This window comes from Lepidochelys kempii, chromosome 12, assembly GCF_965140265.1.
Source record: "Lepidochelys kempii isolate rLepKem1 chromosome 12, rLepKem1.hap2, whole genome shotgun sequence".
NCBI classification, from domain to species: Eukaryota; Metazoa; Chordata; order Testudines; family Cheloniidae; genus Lepidochelys; species Lepidochelys kempii.
In genome coordinates, this window is record NC_133267.1 from 39,339,656 (window position 1) to 39,357,243 (window position 17,588).

At 46.4% G+C, this 17,588-nt stretch overlaps 1 protein-coding gene across 6 annotated transcripts in view; it reads left to right on the forward strand.

Moving 5' to 3' along the window:
* Positions 1-1,384: 1,384 nt before the first annotated feature.
* Positions 1,385-17,588, forward strand: part of ACSF3 (acyl-CoA synthetase family member 3) — a 110,172-nt gene continuing 93,968 nt past the window's right edge. For 4 of the 6 annotated variants that reach the window (XM_073308226.1, XM_073308229.1, XM_073308231.1 and 1 more), the window contains exons 1-3: positions 1,385-1,485; positions 6,321-7,055; positions 8,734-8,889. In XM_073308226.1, the coding sequence (XP_073164327.1) occupies positions 6,351-7,055; positions 8,734-8,889 (861 nt within the window). In that variant the 5' untranslated portion in view covers positions 1,385-1,485; positions 6,321-6,350. Of the gene's footprint in view, positions 1,486-3,223; positions 4,109-5,964; positions 6,062-6,320; positions 7,056-8,733; positions 8,890-17,588 lie in introns of those variants that run through there. The other 2 variants (XM_073308227.1, XM_073308228.1) reach the window with 2 other exon arrangements.

Sequence of the window (17,588 nt, forward strand, 5' to 3'; positions counted from 1 at the left end):
GCATATGCAGATGGCATGCCACCATTGCTTGCTAAGATTGTTTCTCTGCCTGAAGAAAGTAAGAGGTGAAGTTTCAAGGGTCTGAGTGATTAAAATAAAAGTTAGGTGTGTCAAAGTATGCTAGTATAAAAGTTGTGCCCTAAAGAGGAACAGCTCCAATTGTTATTGGGGGGGGGGGGAGGTTTCTACAGTGCTTTTGGATTAGTGTTAGCAGAGTTGAATAGTTAACATGTTGCACCTTCTCCAAGGTGCAACATTGTCAAATTTACACTCTGCAGGTCGATTTCCCATGTTCTTGGCTGTCTGCTTCTCCTTCACACGTGCTTTGCACTGGGTCTTTACGCTATGGTTTTCACTTCCATTGTTTGACACCTGCCACTGCTTCTCTATTTAACCCACTTGTAAATGTGTCTTACAGACTCCACTCTGTTCCCAGTCCACAGAGGATATGAGTTTTGTTACAGCCCCACCCTGCCGGTTTTAGTTCAAGCCATTTAACAGCTTGTGTTTTGAGTGCCGGATCGCCCCACTTCAGTTCCAGGTATGTCAGCCAAGACGGCGGCCAGCACAGCTCCAGGGCTTTACATCTCTATGAGCCTCCCCACAAACTTGAATGCAAGTTTGGGATTTGGGAACAATTCCACTTAGAAACCATTTTCAATAAACTTCTGGGGTCTAGGAACAGGTCACTCCCATGGGGGCTCATCCTCTGCCCCCATTTGTCTATTTTATTCAGCTGCTGCGTCCTGTCTGCCATGTAGGTGGGGAGCTCTCCGGGATAGGGACCATCTTCTTCGTTCCATGGGGGCACCGTGCCTGGCACAACAGATCCCTGGTCTTTGACTGGCGTTCCCAGACGCTCCCATGCTATACACAGGAATGGGCGCAGCACACGAGTCTCCGGGGTGGGGGAAGGCTCCTTGAGGGGCATCGCTGGCCGGAGAAATGCCTGCCCCAGACAGGGCCTTGCCCTGGGAAGGGCCCGGAGGGGCTCAGGCCAGCTGCAGGTTGCGGAAGCTCATTGTGACGAGGCTGGGCGACCAGAGCATGAGTGTGAAGGAGGAGGACGGGGGGCGTGGCGGGTCATAGGCGCCTCTGTCAGCCAAAGCCCCAGGCATCGGGGCTGTCCCGATAAAATCGGGGCATCCGGTCCCCCGTGGCGGGGCTGCGAGGTGACGCCAGCCCCAGCGCTCCAAGGGCTGTGATGTCACAGCAGTGACGTCACCGAACAGTGACGTCACCGGCGCGGGAGGGGGTGTCACCCGATGCCACGGGCCTGGGGCTCACCCTGAGCTGGGCCAAGGCGGGGGGGGTGTCGCGACCCCCCCCCCCCCGCGGGCCCCGCTCAGCTGCGCTGGTTCTACCCGGCCCCGGAACCGCCGGCGGCGGCCCCTGGTTTCCGCGGGGACCCACTTCCCGGACGGACCCGGCCCCGGCCCCGGCCCCGGCCCCGGGCACCGCCCCCCGCAGGACGCGGCCCGGCAGGTGAGGCCTGGCCGGGGGGGGAGGGGAGGCCGCCCCCCCTCGCCCCTGGCGGCTCCTGCCCCGCCCCCATCTCCCCAGGGTGCGCTTCCCGAGCGCCCCCTGTCCTTGTCCTCCGCCCTCTCGGGGCGCCCCGGCCTCCCCCCTCTCGGGGGGCACCTGCCCCGGCGCTGCCCCCCCCGGTGCCTGCGCGCCCGGGGGGGCGGCCCGTATCCTGCGCCAGCAGTTGTGCAAGTCCCGCTGGGGGGGGTGGTCGGGGGTCGGGGGGGGCGGTTGGTGCTGTCTGTGCCCGGGGGGGGGGCGGATCGGCGCAGTGCCTGTGCTCTGTGCTTGCCTGGAGGGGGATACGCCAGCCTCGGGGGGGTGGCCTGGCTTCCATGCCAATAAAATATGGCAACAAACAGTAACGCTGAAAATACAAACTGTTTTGAGGTTTTTCCACACCTCTTTAAATAAATCCCACCACCCTGAAACCACTTCCTCCAGTCGCAGTGTGCATCCCCACATCTTCCTTCTCCTCTGTCTGGGGGAAATTCTCCCTCCTTTTCCTGATCCACATTTAACAGGAGCCCCCTGGGATTTGTTGAGTTGTCTAAATTTCTGGGTGGAAGTGCTGACACAGAGCTGTTTGGGAAGTTTGAAAGCATCTGGTCTTTCTGCAGACAACAGATGTGAGTTTCTGTTAGTTTGAGGGAAGCGTTTTTTTCACACACTTCAGAGCAGCACGCAGGCTGATGCAGAGGCAGACAACGGCAGAAAGTTATCTGGTGGCCTGCTTGTGCTTCTGGTTTGATCATGCTCAGGGACGATGGAGCACACTCCTCCTTTTGCAAGATTAGTTACAGTGGCAAGAGCTGATCTTGGAAGAGATGCAGTGATAACCACGTGTCTGAGGTCAGGATCAGACCCTTTGACTAGCTCAGCAAAAAGAGTGTTGCTCAAGTCATCTAGTGTGTTTTTATAATTACATTTGTATTTATACTGTGACCAAGGTGAGATTAGATAATGGGGATTTGTAGAGACACATTTGAAAGAGGAGATGAGTTAGAGATGGAATAGCAAGGAATGATTTAGGAAAAGTTTAAGCAAGAGATAAATTTCTTAGCAGTGAGGGAATTTGTGCACTGGCATGAGCTTTCTTCCTAGGGTGTAGCTGGACCACTCTTACTAGAGATGTTTGAGAGATGGCTCGGGGCCTAGGAGTGACTGAGGTCACTGAGTGAGCCTTTGTGTCCAGTCTCCAGCAGAGTCATAGGTGCTAGAGATGCAGCTGACCTATGTTACTTTGTCACCTCATTCATTCACAAAGATCAGAGCAGGGCTGCATCCTGGAAGATGTCTTCTGGTGTTTTGTGTGGTCTAGTTTCAAACGCCTAAAGCAACGGGCAGTGTTTTCTCTATAAATTTGACTCGTAAACTGATGGTATTGCGGGTTTACAGCATAGAGCTGCTGAGCCCAGTCCCTTTTTTGCTCCTTCAGCAACTGCTGTGCTTCAGCATAGGAAAGAGAAGCGTGATGATGGGGCGTGTTGTGCAGGTGGAAGAATACGGGTAAGACTGTAAATAATGTGAGGGCGTCTGTAGAGAAGCTGTGGCTTGCAAGGAAATAATCCATCAGTTACTTTATGGTTATGCTTAATTTCATTTTAACCGGTATGTTGTTTTCCTCCTGAAAGGCTGAACCGTAGCATCATCTGGAATAAGTGACAGGTTTCTACTTTAAATCCCAGCTGGGTTTCCTAAAAGGATTTATACCACCATCTAGTCTACGTATTGTTAGTGGTCATGTGTGAACAATACATGGTTATTAGTGTCTTGGAAAATGAACTGACATTGATAAATCTGTGACAGTTACCCAGTTACTTTGCATTGTACTGTGGCTCCATTAGCATTCTGAGATCACCTTTGTTTGCTTTTTACTCCTAATTTGAGAGCTGTGAGGCTGGCTCCTGTTTTCCTACCTTTAGACCTATAATTTCTGGCTGAGTAAAGCATTGGAGTGGGGAGCTGGGGGATGGAAACACTGTCTAGGGTGAAGGGAGAATGTTAACTCCTTATGTATCAGTTTGTTAATCCCATAGTTCCTGCTTCTCTGGCCAGTCCTAGCTGGTTTGGGGTTGTATTCCCCTCCCCACCTTCAACTGTGGTGGTGCATTATCGTGTATAGAATTTGGATCCCACAGTTGCCCATAATTACCACTGTCTTTTCTGCCACTCATTGCAAGGCTTTGTGATGTCAAGAGCTGGGGTGAAACCATCACATGTACTTTCACTTGTTACCTTAGCCATAGTAGGGTAGGGTTTGAACCTTTCTCCAAAGACAGAAGCTAGTGCATTGACTTGCTGTCTTGCTCCTGCAGTTCCCATCCCACGGCAGCAGGTCTTGCACAGCTGTGCATTCTTAGTCAAATTTGATTCCAGTTTCTGATGTAGCACTCTGAAAAACTGGTAAAAGAAAGGAATCTGCCCCAGCCCTTGCCGAACTAGCACTGTCCAGCACTTCTGTAATACTATACACAGTTGACACAAGTTCTGTGAAGTCCATAAATGCACAGGACCAGTGAAAGCTGCTGCTGCTTATTGTTCCATTAAATCTGCGCTGGCACTGTGGTGAAAAGAGGATAATGTAAGTCTCTGAAGCTGCAGTTTTGAAGTGGTGGCTACACCTGGGTCTTTGAGCTTTACACGGGAAACCAACTAAGCCAAGTGTCGTTAAGGATACTGGCTTGGAACTCTCTGCTCTTCAGTGACACCATGGAAATGCAGTCAGTCCCAATTAACACCCCTGTTAACATTCCGTATGTGCTCTCACCAGCAATCTGGCCTTGGGGCTACTAGTTAGAAAGAGGTGATTCTGGTTTTGCTAACAGTTTATGTTGCCTTTTTTTCTTTCTTTAAATTCCTCTGTAAAGAGGAACGTGAGAAATGGAAAGATGTTGTGCTGGTGTTGCCTGTTTCGTTTTTTCTGTGTCATTGGTGTGTGTCATGTGCGTGCAGTGACCACACCTCATAGTGTACAGCCCACTTCCAGATATCTCTGCACTAAGTCACGGGCTTCATTGCGGAAGTAGAAATTGAGGTTGTTCCGCAAACAAGTTTCTGATTTGGGAAATTTCATTGGTGTGGATGAGAGAGACAGGAAAGCTCACGGCTGCGTCTATGCAAAAACTAAATAAAAATCCATCATTGACAGTAGGTGTTAGCAACGGGCATCTGAGCTGGTGCCAAGCACAGCTGAGCTGCACGGCATTTGGATTTTCCATTGATCCAAAGTTGCCAAACAAATTCTCTGGTTATTTGTTGTTTCTGCTACTTCACGCTACAGGGGGCTGTGTGATGGTTTCGGAGCCCTATGAAGTCAAATGGCCAGTGACCCCGTCCTTGAATGCAGCACTCCTACATCTTTTCCTTTTTGTGAAATGAAAGTTTAGATGCAGTTGGACAGAAGATGGCTTGTTTTAGTTTCACTTTAAGGATGCTTCACTTGTTGAGTTAAACTTTAATAGTCACTGTTACATAAGAAGCAACATAAAGTCCTTTCTCTCCTGCCCTTTGCCATAGCCCTTTCCTTATTTTTCTTCCTCTCCTTGGCTGGGTGTCTGTGACAATCAGTGTGTGGCTCAGGACAGCGTCAACCAATCAGAGTCTTCCCTTTCTTCCTACTGGGCCTTATGGTCCAGCTCACAACCACCGTTCCAGTGTTAGCAGTGCCCTGGACAGGGTTCTGGAGACCCTCTTACTCACAGCTCTAGCTCAGTTTCTCCTGCACCCTTCTGTAGCAGTTTCTTCCTGATGCTACCAGTGTAGTGTCATTCTGCCCTGCCACTGGAGGAACAACAAGCTGCAGCCACTACGCACAAACATATTGCTTTAAAAAAGAAGTGGCTGATGAATAGCATTTAGACATTCCTAACATTTGTCTCCATTGCTGTAAAAACAAGAGAGTCTTTTTGAACTTCTCCCACGAGAGAGTGGACTTTAATGTCATCATGCAACCTGAGCAGAATGTGTAACTCTTATGCGAGCCCATAATCTTCCCCCGTAACGGTGGGGACTGTTGCTTCATCCCAGTTCCCTCGTGGATGTTTTTCTACGTTTCTGAGCCTTGATACAATTTAACATGGTTCACACACACTGTGTAGGAGAGGTAGTAGGTGGGGTTCAGTGGTAGGGTGCGCGCCCGGTCAGGATAGCGCTGCACTGGTAGAGCTGGTGGTTGGGGGGGCAGCCAGCCGAGCTCATGCTGCCACGTTGCCTGGCTCTAGTCAATGCTGTTAGTTTCCTGCTGTCCAAGCTTTATTCAGAAATGCTGTAACAAATCCCACAAGTCAGTAGTGCTTGCTTGCTTGTTTTCATTTGGAAAACCAGCTGCTTGGTCTAACGTATGGTGGCTGCACTCTATGCTGTTTCTGCCTACTCTGGCTGTTGTGCCCATTCTGTTAATGTTGTGTCATGTAGGACAGAACCTTGTGCCTTATACAGTACCTGTGATGATCAATCAGATCAGAAGGGGGGACAGGCCTCCTTTGCTTATTTTCTTCAGTCATTGGAAGTGTTGAGTTGCTACAGGACAGCATCAGTAAGCATTAATTACTGTGCTAAACTCACTTGTTAAAAATAAATGCTTTTTTAATGTACATTTTTGTATTAAGTTAGATTGTGATTTAGAGATTCCACTGTGAGTGCTTCGGGCTGTCTTCCTGTGTGTGTAGGTGGGGCCTAGCACCTAAACAGGCTTAGAATGAAAGCTACCCCCTTTTCCTTTGTGTGAATATTTTGTGTAAATTCCTGGATATTCCCACTCCCTGCTCATTGGTTCACATAATTTCTCTCTGCAGCATCGAGTCTGATCAAGTAATGCTGGCAGAATGTTGGGCTCCTGGATATTTTGCCATGTGAATTTACCCATGCGATGTCTTGTTCACGGAGTACACGGCTGGAGGTGGCCTGCCTGTGGATGGAGGAATGTTGGACATTTCAAAAAAGGCTTGCATACCACAAGAACATCATTCAGTGCTAGGGTTACCCCCGTCTTCACCAGAGCTTTGGCTTTTGGTGATAAAATTGCCATCATTGATCAAAATGGAGAGCACACATACAGGGACCTTTACACTCAGAGTGTCCACTTGTCTCAGCAACTCTGTGAAGTGCTCGGGTGTTCCAGTGGAGACCTAAAGGAAGAGCGGATCTCGTTTTTATGCCCTAATGATGCCTCATATGTGATTGCCCAGTGGGCTTCCTGGATGAGTGGAGGCATAGCTGTTCCTCTGTACAGGAAACACCCAGTGCAGGAACTGGAGTATTTCATCCAAGACTCCCAGAGTAGTCTAGTCATTGCCACGGAAGAATATGTGAGGGACATAACCCCTAGTGCGGAGAAACTGGGATTACCTGTTCTGCCACTCATTAACTCTGGTAGCAATGGCTGTGCAAGTGATCGGGCTGTGGAAGCATTTCCCTTGGCAACTGACTGTCCTGAGTGGAAAGATAGAGGAGCCATGATAATCTACACCAGTGGGACTACAGGAAGACCAAAAGGCGTCCTTAGTACCCATCAGAATGTGCAAGCTGTGGTGAGTGATACTTCCCTCATGGTATACTAATGGCACGTTATTGGAGGTCAGTTTTGTTCAAAAGTGACTAGTGATTTGGGGTGCTTCCTGCTGGGTGTGCAGCTTGAGCAACTGCACTCTGAAAATCCAGGCCCCCCTAAAGTGTCTCAGGTTGACACCCAAAACGATTAGTCATATTTGAAAATCTTTACGGGTATGTATGCACTGTGGCTTAGGCTCTCGTGGGTGGGCGGGTGCTTTCCTGCAGGGGTGGTAGTGACTCTATAAGTTGCCTTTTTTACTAGTTGCTTTTCTGCAAGATGACTTAAATGTATCCATGCCCCTCACTGAAGTATAATTTGATCCAGCACGTCACTATTATGTAAAGTCTGTGCATTATTTAGCTATATATCCCCAAGGCAAAAAATCCATTAGCTATCTGAGCCAAAAAGAGTTAGAAGTCTAAAGGAGTGTTCTGATTGCCTTGCCAGTTCAGTGTCGCTGCCTGCAGCTGATAAAATCACACCATTAAGGGGAATAAATACACTGCATCTCAAAGATGTGGTATCGGACTAAAATGGTTCTAGATGCTCTGATACTGTGGTGAGAGGGGCAGTATAAGAACCTAGACAGAGAGAACAAGGGCTTGACTGTATTGAGGAAAGACTCTTTCCTCACAAGCGTTCAGATCATTTGGAAAGCAGACTGAAGAGTGGCTGTGTCTGGCAGTTTGGTGCAGAACACCAGGGTTGTAGCGGCTGGATAAAATCTGCCCTCCCCACTACAGGAAGGGGGAATGGAATTGTGAATGACACTACCAGATTCCAAAAAGAAAAGGAGTACTTGTGGCACCTTGGAGACTAACAAATTTATTTAAGCACTGTTCAAATACCTTTTCTTTTTAGACAAGCTGGAAATCACCTCTTTGACTGCAAAGGTTAGGCTCTGAAAGGCATTGTCCTGCCTAAAAGGGCTCAAACTCGAGTGCTTTAGAATAATTTTTTCTTTTGGAAGCTTAAAATTAATATTTTCCCAGTATTGGGTTTATTTTCCTTTCTATTTATGGACCATTGACTTCCTGCCCCCAATTTCTATTTCTCATGGATTCTAATAAGCCAGCACTGGTTAGCTTCTTTTTGTCAGCAGCATTATCAATGGTGTCAGCAAAGTTTCTTAGATAACTATTGTTTCTGCTGACTCTGGTTGTGCAACAGGAGGTTAACAATACCTAAACAGCAGCTATTAATTTCTAATTTTTTGGCAACATAGATAGAGTTATAGGTGCCTGTATTTATATACATATGTATTCTATAGATGCACGGAATGTTCCCATTCAGTTCTATTTTTATGATAGATGCTTTTCTCATGTTGGTCTCAAAGAAGAAGAGACCCCACTTTCCTAGCATTGATCAAAGGGGCTATAGGTCTTCCACCGTGCAGGTTCTTGTCTGTTTTTTACTGGTGACACTTTCATTCGGACACCTATTTTTTCCCATTAATCCCCTGAATTTATGTTCACATTCAGGGCCCGGAAACTAGCCCAGGGAGGGACATGCTGCTACCAGCTTAAACAGTAGAGCTAGGGTTTGAGCTGGGGCTCCTGAATTAACCATGTTTTCTCTGTGGTTAGAGCTCTGTTCTGTGTCTGTGCTGGTGGCTCACCGTGTCCTAATGCTGGATTGTATATTTTTTCCCCAAGGTAACAGGGCTGGTTGACAAATGGGAGTGGACAAAGGAAGATGTTATCTTGCATGTGCTGCCTTTACACCATGTCCACGGAGTGATCAATAAGCTGTTGTGCCCTCTTTGGGTGGGAGCTACGTGCATCATGCTACCTGAGTTCAGCCCTCAGAAGGTAAGCCTGGAGGGAATGTGTGTTGGCTTTGAAATTCATCAGCAAAACCCCATGCATTCTAATTAGAGTAAGTTTGGAGACAGGGTCTTAAACAGTTCTAGCCTATTTAGCTTTTGGTTGCGTCCAGGTCATGAATTGTCTTGTTAAAAAGACTTTGAACTGAATATTCAATCTGGGGAAAGCAGCTTCTCTGGGTGGTTTTAACTTGTTTGATTATTAAACTGCTAATCGTAATATTACACTATGCTCCTTGGTAACGCTAGGAGGTACATGCTGTCAAACCAGGGCACTACACATAGAATAATAACGGAGTTAATTTAGGATCAGGAAAGATGAAAACATAATTTACTCTCTTGTTTTGTCACATACTGTACCTTAGCAATGCATTGCCTCAAACACTTAACGTTTGTTTTGTATTTCCATATTCAGTAGCTCGCAGTAGCCCTTTTCTGTGTTAAATACACTCACACTCAATGTCTTGTGCGGTATGTTGCTGGTGTTAGAGTTTCTGGTGCCCCAGGTGAGACTAATACAATGATACTTGATATTTATATGCAAGCTCTGCTTTTCATCCTCCAAGCTCTTTAGAAACATTAGTAAATTCATCAAGATTAGACTGGATAGCAGGTTCCTACTCTAGGCCACAATGGGAAAGAGTTAGCAAAATTGAAACTTTTCAGAGTCCCTTAGGAAAGGTGGTGGTAAGCAGACTGTCCTCATCAGATTACGAGCAGAGATGCTGTTAGAATGTTGTTTTCCTGCAGATGCAGGAAGCCCTGGGCCTGGTGCTTTGCTCTGCTGTGGTACCTTGGCAATGCCCGCGGTTTTAAAGGGGAAAAAAGTGGTTGTAGCAGAGTGTGTGTCTGTTAATGGAGAAGAACACATTTAATCTGTTTCCACCTGGGATTGCCTTTGCCACCGTTATGATGGTGCTGCTTGTTTGTAGAGTCCCTAAGGCTGGTCCTGAAGAAGAATTTGGGAGATCACTCTGGTCCATCCTTTAATTCATTTAACAACCTAACTACTGTGGTGATGGGTCCTGTAGAAGACCCTAAGGTAGGGAGATGGGTTTGTCTTCTACCCAAAGTGTGTAAATATCACTTTGTGAACAATGTGCCAAGCATTGAGACCAAGTGTGATTTGAGGAGAGACATATGTTTATGTTCCTCTTCCCTGGAGACAGCCCCATCTGGTAGACTGGTGAGAAGGCAGCAGTCTGATAAGAACGTGTGATCTAAGTGAGTCTGACAGAAATAGGTGAAGAGAAGATAAAGGAAGCTGGAGCACTGGACTCTGAAATGGCCATCCTTTGTCATGCATGTGGCATTCACGTTCCAGGTGTGCTACAGGTGTCGGGGCTCCTGTATTCTCAGAGCTAGGGGAATCATTTCCTTAAGATAAGCTGAAACAGGATGGACATTAAGGTGGCACTATAAAATGGAAAATCTTGGAAATCTTCTAACCTCAATCCCAGGTTCCTTCGCTTGTTGCTCACATCCTGCTACTCTGAGCCCTTGTTGCTCAGAGATTTGGGCCCAGCTGCTTGTTGGAAATGCACCATGCCAGATCAAATAAATACAACCTGAGAAATGCCTGGCTATGCCTAACCCGCTCCCCCACCCCACCCCCCATGTAATGCCAAAGAGCATGTGAGGGGAGGAGTTCAGGATAGCTTAGGTTGTCATTGCAATACACCTTATAACTCATCAGTTCAAGCTCTTCTGGAAAGTGATGTGGGAATTCAACAAGCAAATAAAATATAGAAGGGAATAAAGTACAATAAACAACAGTGCCGAACGCTTCCCCTCTTATTTCATGGCAGGCGGGGGAGAGGGGGATTTTTTGCCATGCAGTCCCCATCTCCTTGCAGAGCTATGCAGAGCAGCAGATTAAAGTTATGCACTTCAAGGCGCTGGTGCCTCAAGGCCTAATTCTGCTTTGGTCAGTGGAGTTACTCAGCGTTAATGCCACTGTAGCTGAGATTGGAATTTGGCACCGGTTCCTTTGTGGCCAGAAGGCTCAGTGTTCAGTGAATAATTGGGCTTTCAGGTGCAGATGCCGGCTTTAAGTGGGAACGGATGTGTGCATTTTCTGAGATTACTTCTTATAGAAGCATAAATTGATAATCAGTCCTGCAGCCACCCCAGGGTAAGACCAGGACACACATATTACTAATGAGCAGCCATGGTCAGAGGCTTTTAAAATTATACTGTGCTCTCTCTGTATGCTTCAGGTCTAATAAGGCTACGTGGGATATATAGAGAGATATGAGCAAATGCAAGAAATCGTTGTCCTGTTCACTTGTCAAACACAGACGTGTCTGACTCCTTTCACTCTCCCAGGGAGTTCTCTACAGCCCATGCTGACTTCATTTTACACTTTCCACCTTGAGTCCCCCACAGCAGTCACCATCCTTCCAGATGTGGAGGAATGGAAGGAAACCTCCATCAAAGCCAGTCCTAATCTGAATCAAAGAATAAATCAAAGAATATTTAGCATTTGCAGTGCTTGACAGCTTCCAAATACTGTCCTGACCTATTGCAGAAGGCAAGGCCTTGGTGCTTTGCTAGCTTTGGTGATACACTGAGGCAGCTAATTGCAGGCGGGGTCAGGGTGAAGAGCACACTGATAGTCCTGAAGCAAAGCCAATCCAAAGCCCCATGTGCATTTCTCCCCATCCTGTGGCATCTCATGATTGATTGTCCCTTGTACTCTTGTATTTCTCTGAGCTGCTCTCCCGACATCTGCAAATCAATGAGTTGATGCTGAAGAATGGGCTCTGCTGGGAGGAGGGGGATGCTCAGTCCTGCATTCCCCAATCAGATTGCTCAGTGAGAATTGACAACCAAGGGCAAGCGAGGACTGCGCTGGAGGGGATCCTTCACTTTGACCCAGAGGGCTGAGCTCGGGTGGGGCAGTCTGCATGGAAAGTGATGCAGGAGCAGTGAGCCAGCTCCATTCCAAGAGCTCTCAGGTGCGGTCGGGCCTCTGAAAGACATCATTTGCCTTTTTTATTGTTTTCATTCCCTTTATTTTTCCAAGGGCCTCCCCTGGGAGCTGAAAGTGGTTTGATCGACACTACAGAGAAAGCACACGAGGATAAAGTAGGCTTTCTTGTGGAGTTTAATGCAAGCTCCTTTTCAGTTCCAGTCGATTTTCACCAGCTGTTTACAAAATGCCCTTTGCTACCAAAATCAGTTTTCAGAAAAGAAGCACAGTTTCAGTGGAGGATTTCACAGAAGGAGTCTGAGTTTTGCTGCTTTTTTTTTCTTCACTGCACCTTGAGAAAACAGTCAATTACAGTGTGATGTAAAGAAACCCAAATGGCAGCTAAAACACTTGACATACTGATCAAAACAAGGCTAGGAGCATACTCTAAATCTGCAGCAGACATATTTAGCCTTGAGTGATATTGGCATGGGTTCAAGAGAAACCACAGCAGCATGCCCAATGTGCCTTTGGTTTCTAATGACTAACACTTCATTATACAAAATAAATACTTTATTATTTCAGTGTTCATTAAATTACATAATTTGTGGCGTGCCTTATAATCTGAGATACAGGTGCCAGTCTGGTTTAGTTGGTGCATTATTTCCTCTTAGCTAAAAGATGGTTCACGTCTCAGATAAAGGCTTGGTTTGCATCCTGTGTAGTGTGGTGTTAGGAGTTGTTTTTCAGACCCTTCTGCCTGGTTCTGGCAACTGCCGAGGAGGAGGTTAAAGATCAAGGTTCTGGAACGACCCCAGTGTCCTGGCCAGCATTCCCTCTCTACCAGCATCTGATGTCCGAGGCTGCATGTGAGCTATTGTGAAGCTCACAAAAGGACTCATTAAAGTGTACTGAGATGCCTCAAGCATGAAAGTTGCTTCATAAAATCAGATTCTCTTTATTAAACGAAGACGTATGTTACTCTGCTCTAGCTACTATACCTGTTATAATTCACTTTATAGCACCATCTGTTAAGAATGTCTTGGTTAAGCTTATTGTAGCATCCTTTTATTGTAAGTTATTAAAGAATATAGCTGCATCTATTAATCATTTGTTAATAAAGGGTTTATAAATGGACCCTTAATTCCCACCATTGCTTTCTGCTCCTTTCAAGTGGCATTTTAAGTACCTTGGTGCGTGCTCCTTTGGGAACGTAACATGCCCCCGTGCAGGGAACTGGGCTCAAGACACACACTCTACTGCCTCTTGGGCCAGTGGGGCTAGATATGTAATAGAAGTAGCACATTCCACCCATGGGGTGTGTGTCTTATTGCACTGGAGTGACCTTTCTGTTTTTCTTGGGAACAGTGTTACGTGATCTACAGCGAGCCATAGAAACTTCCTCAGCCACATGGAAGTTTGGCCTGAAATTGGGAGAGTACAAGGGAGGGAGATAGTGAAAGGCTTGTAGGATTCCCTCTCCAGAAAGTACTGGGAGCAAGTGTCGCTCTGACCTTTCATCCGTTTTGTTTTGTAAGTGAATTTAGCACAAGGTAACTTCCAGATTGATAGCCCTGGAGAATGAAGTCCTCACTCTATCCAAAGGAAAGATCCTGTGTAGACAATGACAGCCCAAGCTTCTCACGCTACTCTCGCCAATATGCCTCAGTCTTGAACTACAGGGGCCACTGTTAGGTCTGAGAAGCAAGTTCCATGTCTCTATCATTGGACCCCTTTGCTGCAGCTGCCCGCCAGGGTGCAGGTATCATTGCCTTCTAGCCTTGTGCAAGAGAGTCTGTTGTCTTTGCTTTGCAGGTTTTTTGTCTGAATGTCTCATGGAAAAACAATCTAATATTGAGCAGTTCCGTAGAAGTGTATAAAAATATGAACAGTGCATGCCCTCGTCCCCTGGAGGGTGTATCCAGGTTGGCTGCATGATTAAATGCAAGGCCCACTCTTGCCGTCAGCAAAGCCCCTTGTAATGCAGCCTGTACTCTGAGGTCCTTTGTTAACAAATACGCTGATACGTAGATTTCTTGGCCTACGTTTTCAGAAGCGACTAGTCATTTGGGGTGGCTGAGTTTTTGGGTGTCCAACTTGAGACACCTTAAAGAAGGCTGATTATCAGAAAGTGCTGAGCTCCTGTCATCTGAAAATCAGGTCCCTTGAGGGTGTCTTATGTTGGGCACCCCAAATCATTAGTCTCTTTTGAGAATTTAGGCCCTTATGTTTAGGTGGCAAGTGGCCTCAATGCACCAGCCTTTCACCTCTGGAGCCTGAGGGTCTGATCTCAGTTAGTCGCAGCTAAAGGAAATGTCTGTGTCACAAAGCCCCCGCACAGCTGGGCGTGGCTGGTAGTCTCTACCTGGGAGGCTGAGCAGCGGGAGAGGCAGCACTGAGAAGCATTGGCAGGGTAGTGTGCAGAACAAGAAGCAACCTCTGCAGCTCTCTGTGTAGTATCGCGTTCCAGCCACTCCCATAGGCCCCTCACTTCACGAACATCAGATTAGTCCTTATATTTTTAAAATAAAAGCAAATGCTAGCATACAAATTCGTGAGCTCCAAGGAATACAACCATTAGAAAGGCACTATTCGCTTGCTGGGAATGTGTGTTCCCATTCTGTTTTGGTTGGAGAAAGGTGATTGTCTTTTCATCCATTCACCAGTGGCTTTAGAAATTTTATTTCAGGCTCAAAGGGAAGTCTGGGCCTGGTAAGGGACAGGTCACTGCTGGATGGATTATGCTTGATCAGTTCTTGCAAACATTGGCTTTACACAGTTATATTTGTTCTTCACTTCCCCACAGATCTGCTGTCTGTCCTCAGCATCTGTTACAGAGTAATGCCTTTTGATGTGTGTGTGGGGGAAATAAAAAAAATTGAACCAGAGCCTGTCATATTTAGTTATATTGCTGGGTCCCAGGGAAAGCACTTGCCCCTTTCAGTATGCCTGCAGCATGGCGAGGGTTTAAAAGCTTCAGACTGAAATGCAGAGGGGGCCGTTAGTCTGCACTGATGAATAAATGATTACAACCAGAGTCATGCAGAGCGCAAACAGTTTGGGGTTATAACAAACATGAAACAAAGCCACCAATGGCTCGATATCCTTTTGAAGAAAGAAATGTTTCTCTTTCTATATATTCCTGTAAATGGCCTGAGTTGTGCTACCCATCAGAGGTTCAGCCGTGAGGAGACAGCAAAGCCCCCCCTCGCTGTTCTCTGCACTCCTCTGTAATATGCGTGTTACTTCCGCTCAGAAAGAAACTGTGTCACCACTATGCATGTGTGGCCGTGTGTTCTGTTTAGTGCTCCTTCCCGGTGCTGGAATTTCTGCATGTCTAGGGACCCTGCTTCTATTGCAGTTGATGCTGGTGTCCCTCCCCAGAGATCTAGTTTGGCAGTGAGGCACTCAATCTGAATCAGATCCGTAGCTGTTACAGAACCTATGAAAATTTGGGCATAACCAGCACTTTATAATCAATACGAAAACATAAAACAGTCTCAGAGATCAAAAGGGAAGGAAAGGGATGATTTAACCTGCATTAGGGATATTGTTACTTATGAAAAGCATTTTTTAAAAATTCAATAACAACTTAAATGGTCCAATAATTTGTGACTGGTTTAGAAAAGAGGGCCCACTGAATTGTAAATAGCTACAGCAGCCCAGGTTGTCTATTACCTGATTGGCTTTGGACTGGAAAATCCATTATGGTGTTCTTATTCCTTTTCAGATTGAAGGCATCTTAATATAATTTTCCACTAGGACATTACATAAATATTTCCTTTAAGAAAAACAATAGCTGTTTCAAGTAAAAGGAAAACACTGTCTGTCGAATACCGGATCCAGAAATTCACAGGCAAGCAGGAGGGATTCCGGCCCTGCACCATGGATCTGAGATCAGAATCTTTCACAATCACTTGTAGGAAACATGACCCCGATTTGATTTTATTTGTTTTAAACAAGCCAAGCAGGCTCATTGTCATGCTGCAGGATGGTGTGTGTGCATCCATGTGTGTGTGAGAGAGACTGTTGTAGTCTTCCTAGTCTATGGGAAACCTCTCCAAATTGTTTGTTGTTCCTCTGCCCTCCAGTCCCAGCCTGGGGATGTTCACTGCTTTTTCCAAACTCCCTTTCATTTTCTGTCTCTTCTCCTGCTTTTGGAATGTGTAACTCATGATAAAGGTTGTTGTGTGCAATCTAAGCATGGTGGACCCTGGTTCTTCTCCCACCTCACCTCTTCTTCTGTGTTGCCAGTTGTTTAAATATCGATTGTTTCAGTGTCTTTGGCTTCTTCTGGATTTGTATTCAGTACTGTGCTCCTCCTTCCACTGAAAGTGAGGCCTCTGGAAGGGAAAAGAGGTTAGTGCTTCTCTGCGATGTGTGTGGCCACGTCTCTCCCTCCAGGCTGTCTTGCATAGACAGCCAAACTGGGTGCAGTTTGGGAAGTTGCCATGCAAAAATGCAGGCTTTGTGGATTGAAAGGAGCTGCTTGTTGTGTGTCACTCAGCCAATCCCCCTCCATCATCACATCTCCTGTCTGTCGTAGGAACTACTAAGGCAAATCTTGCACATTTCCCATCACATTAGGGTTATTTTGCATCCAGTTGGTGGTTCTGTTTTATAACTTTCCTTCTCCCTATTGACAGGTTTCAGAGTAACAGCCGTGTTAGTCTGTATTCGCAAAAAGAAAAGGAGTACTTGTGGCACCTTAGAGACTAACCAATTTATTGATGAAGTGAGCTGTAGCTCACGAAAGCTTATGCTCAAATAAATTGGTTAGTCTCTAAGGTGCCACAAGTACTCCTTTTCTTCTCCCTATTGTCACTTTCCCTTTGGCAAAATCTTCTAACATTCCATTGGCGAACAGACAGACTTCCCGTGCAAAGGTGGGTAGCAGAGAATTAGCCCTTCTTAAACGGAGTCTAGCTGCACTCAGCACGGTTTCTGAAAGTTCTTGGGCTGAGATGCGTGTTTTACCTGGCGACTTGATAAGCTTAAAGGCTGATCAGTACAGCACAGGTCAGCAGGGTACTTAAGCACGTACCTAACTTCAAGCATGTGAGCAGTCCCGTTAAGTTCTTGCCTAAGTACCTTGTTGACTGGGAATTTCTGAGCCCCCTGCTAGGACGAGGAGGCAGTGCATTTGTGACGCAAGCTGTATCAAGAAGCCCCAGGTCAGTACTGCTAAACCAGCGTCCGTCCACCTATAATCTGATTGCACAGTTGGAACCGTATCATTGTTAAGACTGGATTCAAACACAAAGTTGTTTTTTGGATTATACATCGGGTGTTTCAGGGTGGTCGAGCTTAATGAGGACCTTAATGAGGATCTTCTTGTGATGATTTAGGAGTGGGGGTAACAGCCAGATCAGAAGGCAAAAACAACTGAAAAGGAAAAGCAACACTTGGAGGAAACAGCAGTGAAAGGCCACAGGGAAAAGCCTCAGATAGACAGGTAGAGAATATGTCTATAGGTGGGCTCTGAAACCAGTATCACTTCTGGTTCATCTTTAAATCATGTCTAATAAATTTTGAAAACCACCTATTTCATATTCAGAAGTGCTGAGCATCCACAAATCCAGCTGGAGTCAGTGGACACTAACTGTGTCCAGCACTAGCGAAAGTCAGGTCCCTAATGTCTGCTGATCACAGGAAAGCAAAAGTCCAACAGCCCCAATGTACAGTGCAAGGTGTACCAAAAACCCCATTGTTTTTAGAACCACTTTGCATCTGGAGGGTTTGAACAGGTCATTCAGGTGAGCGAAGTAAAA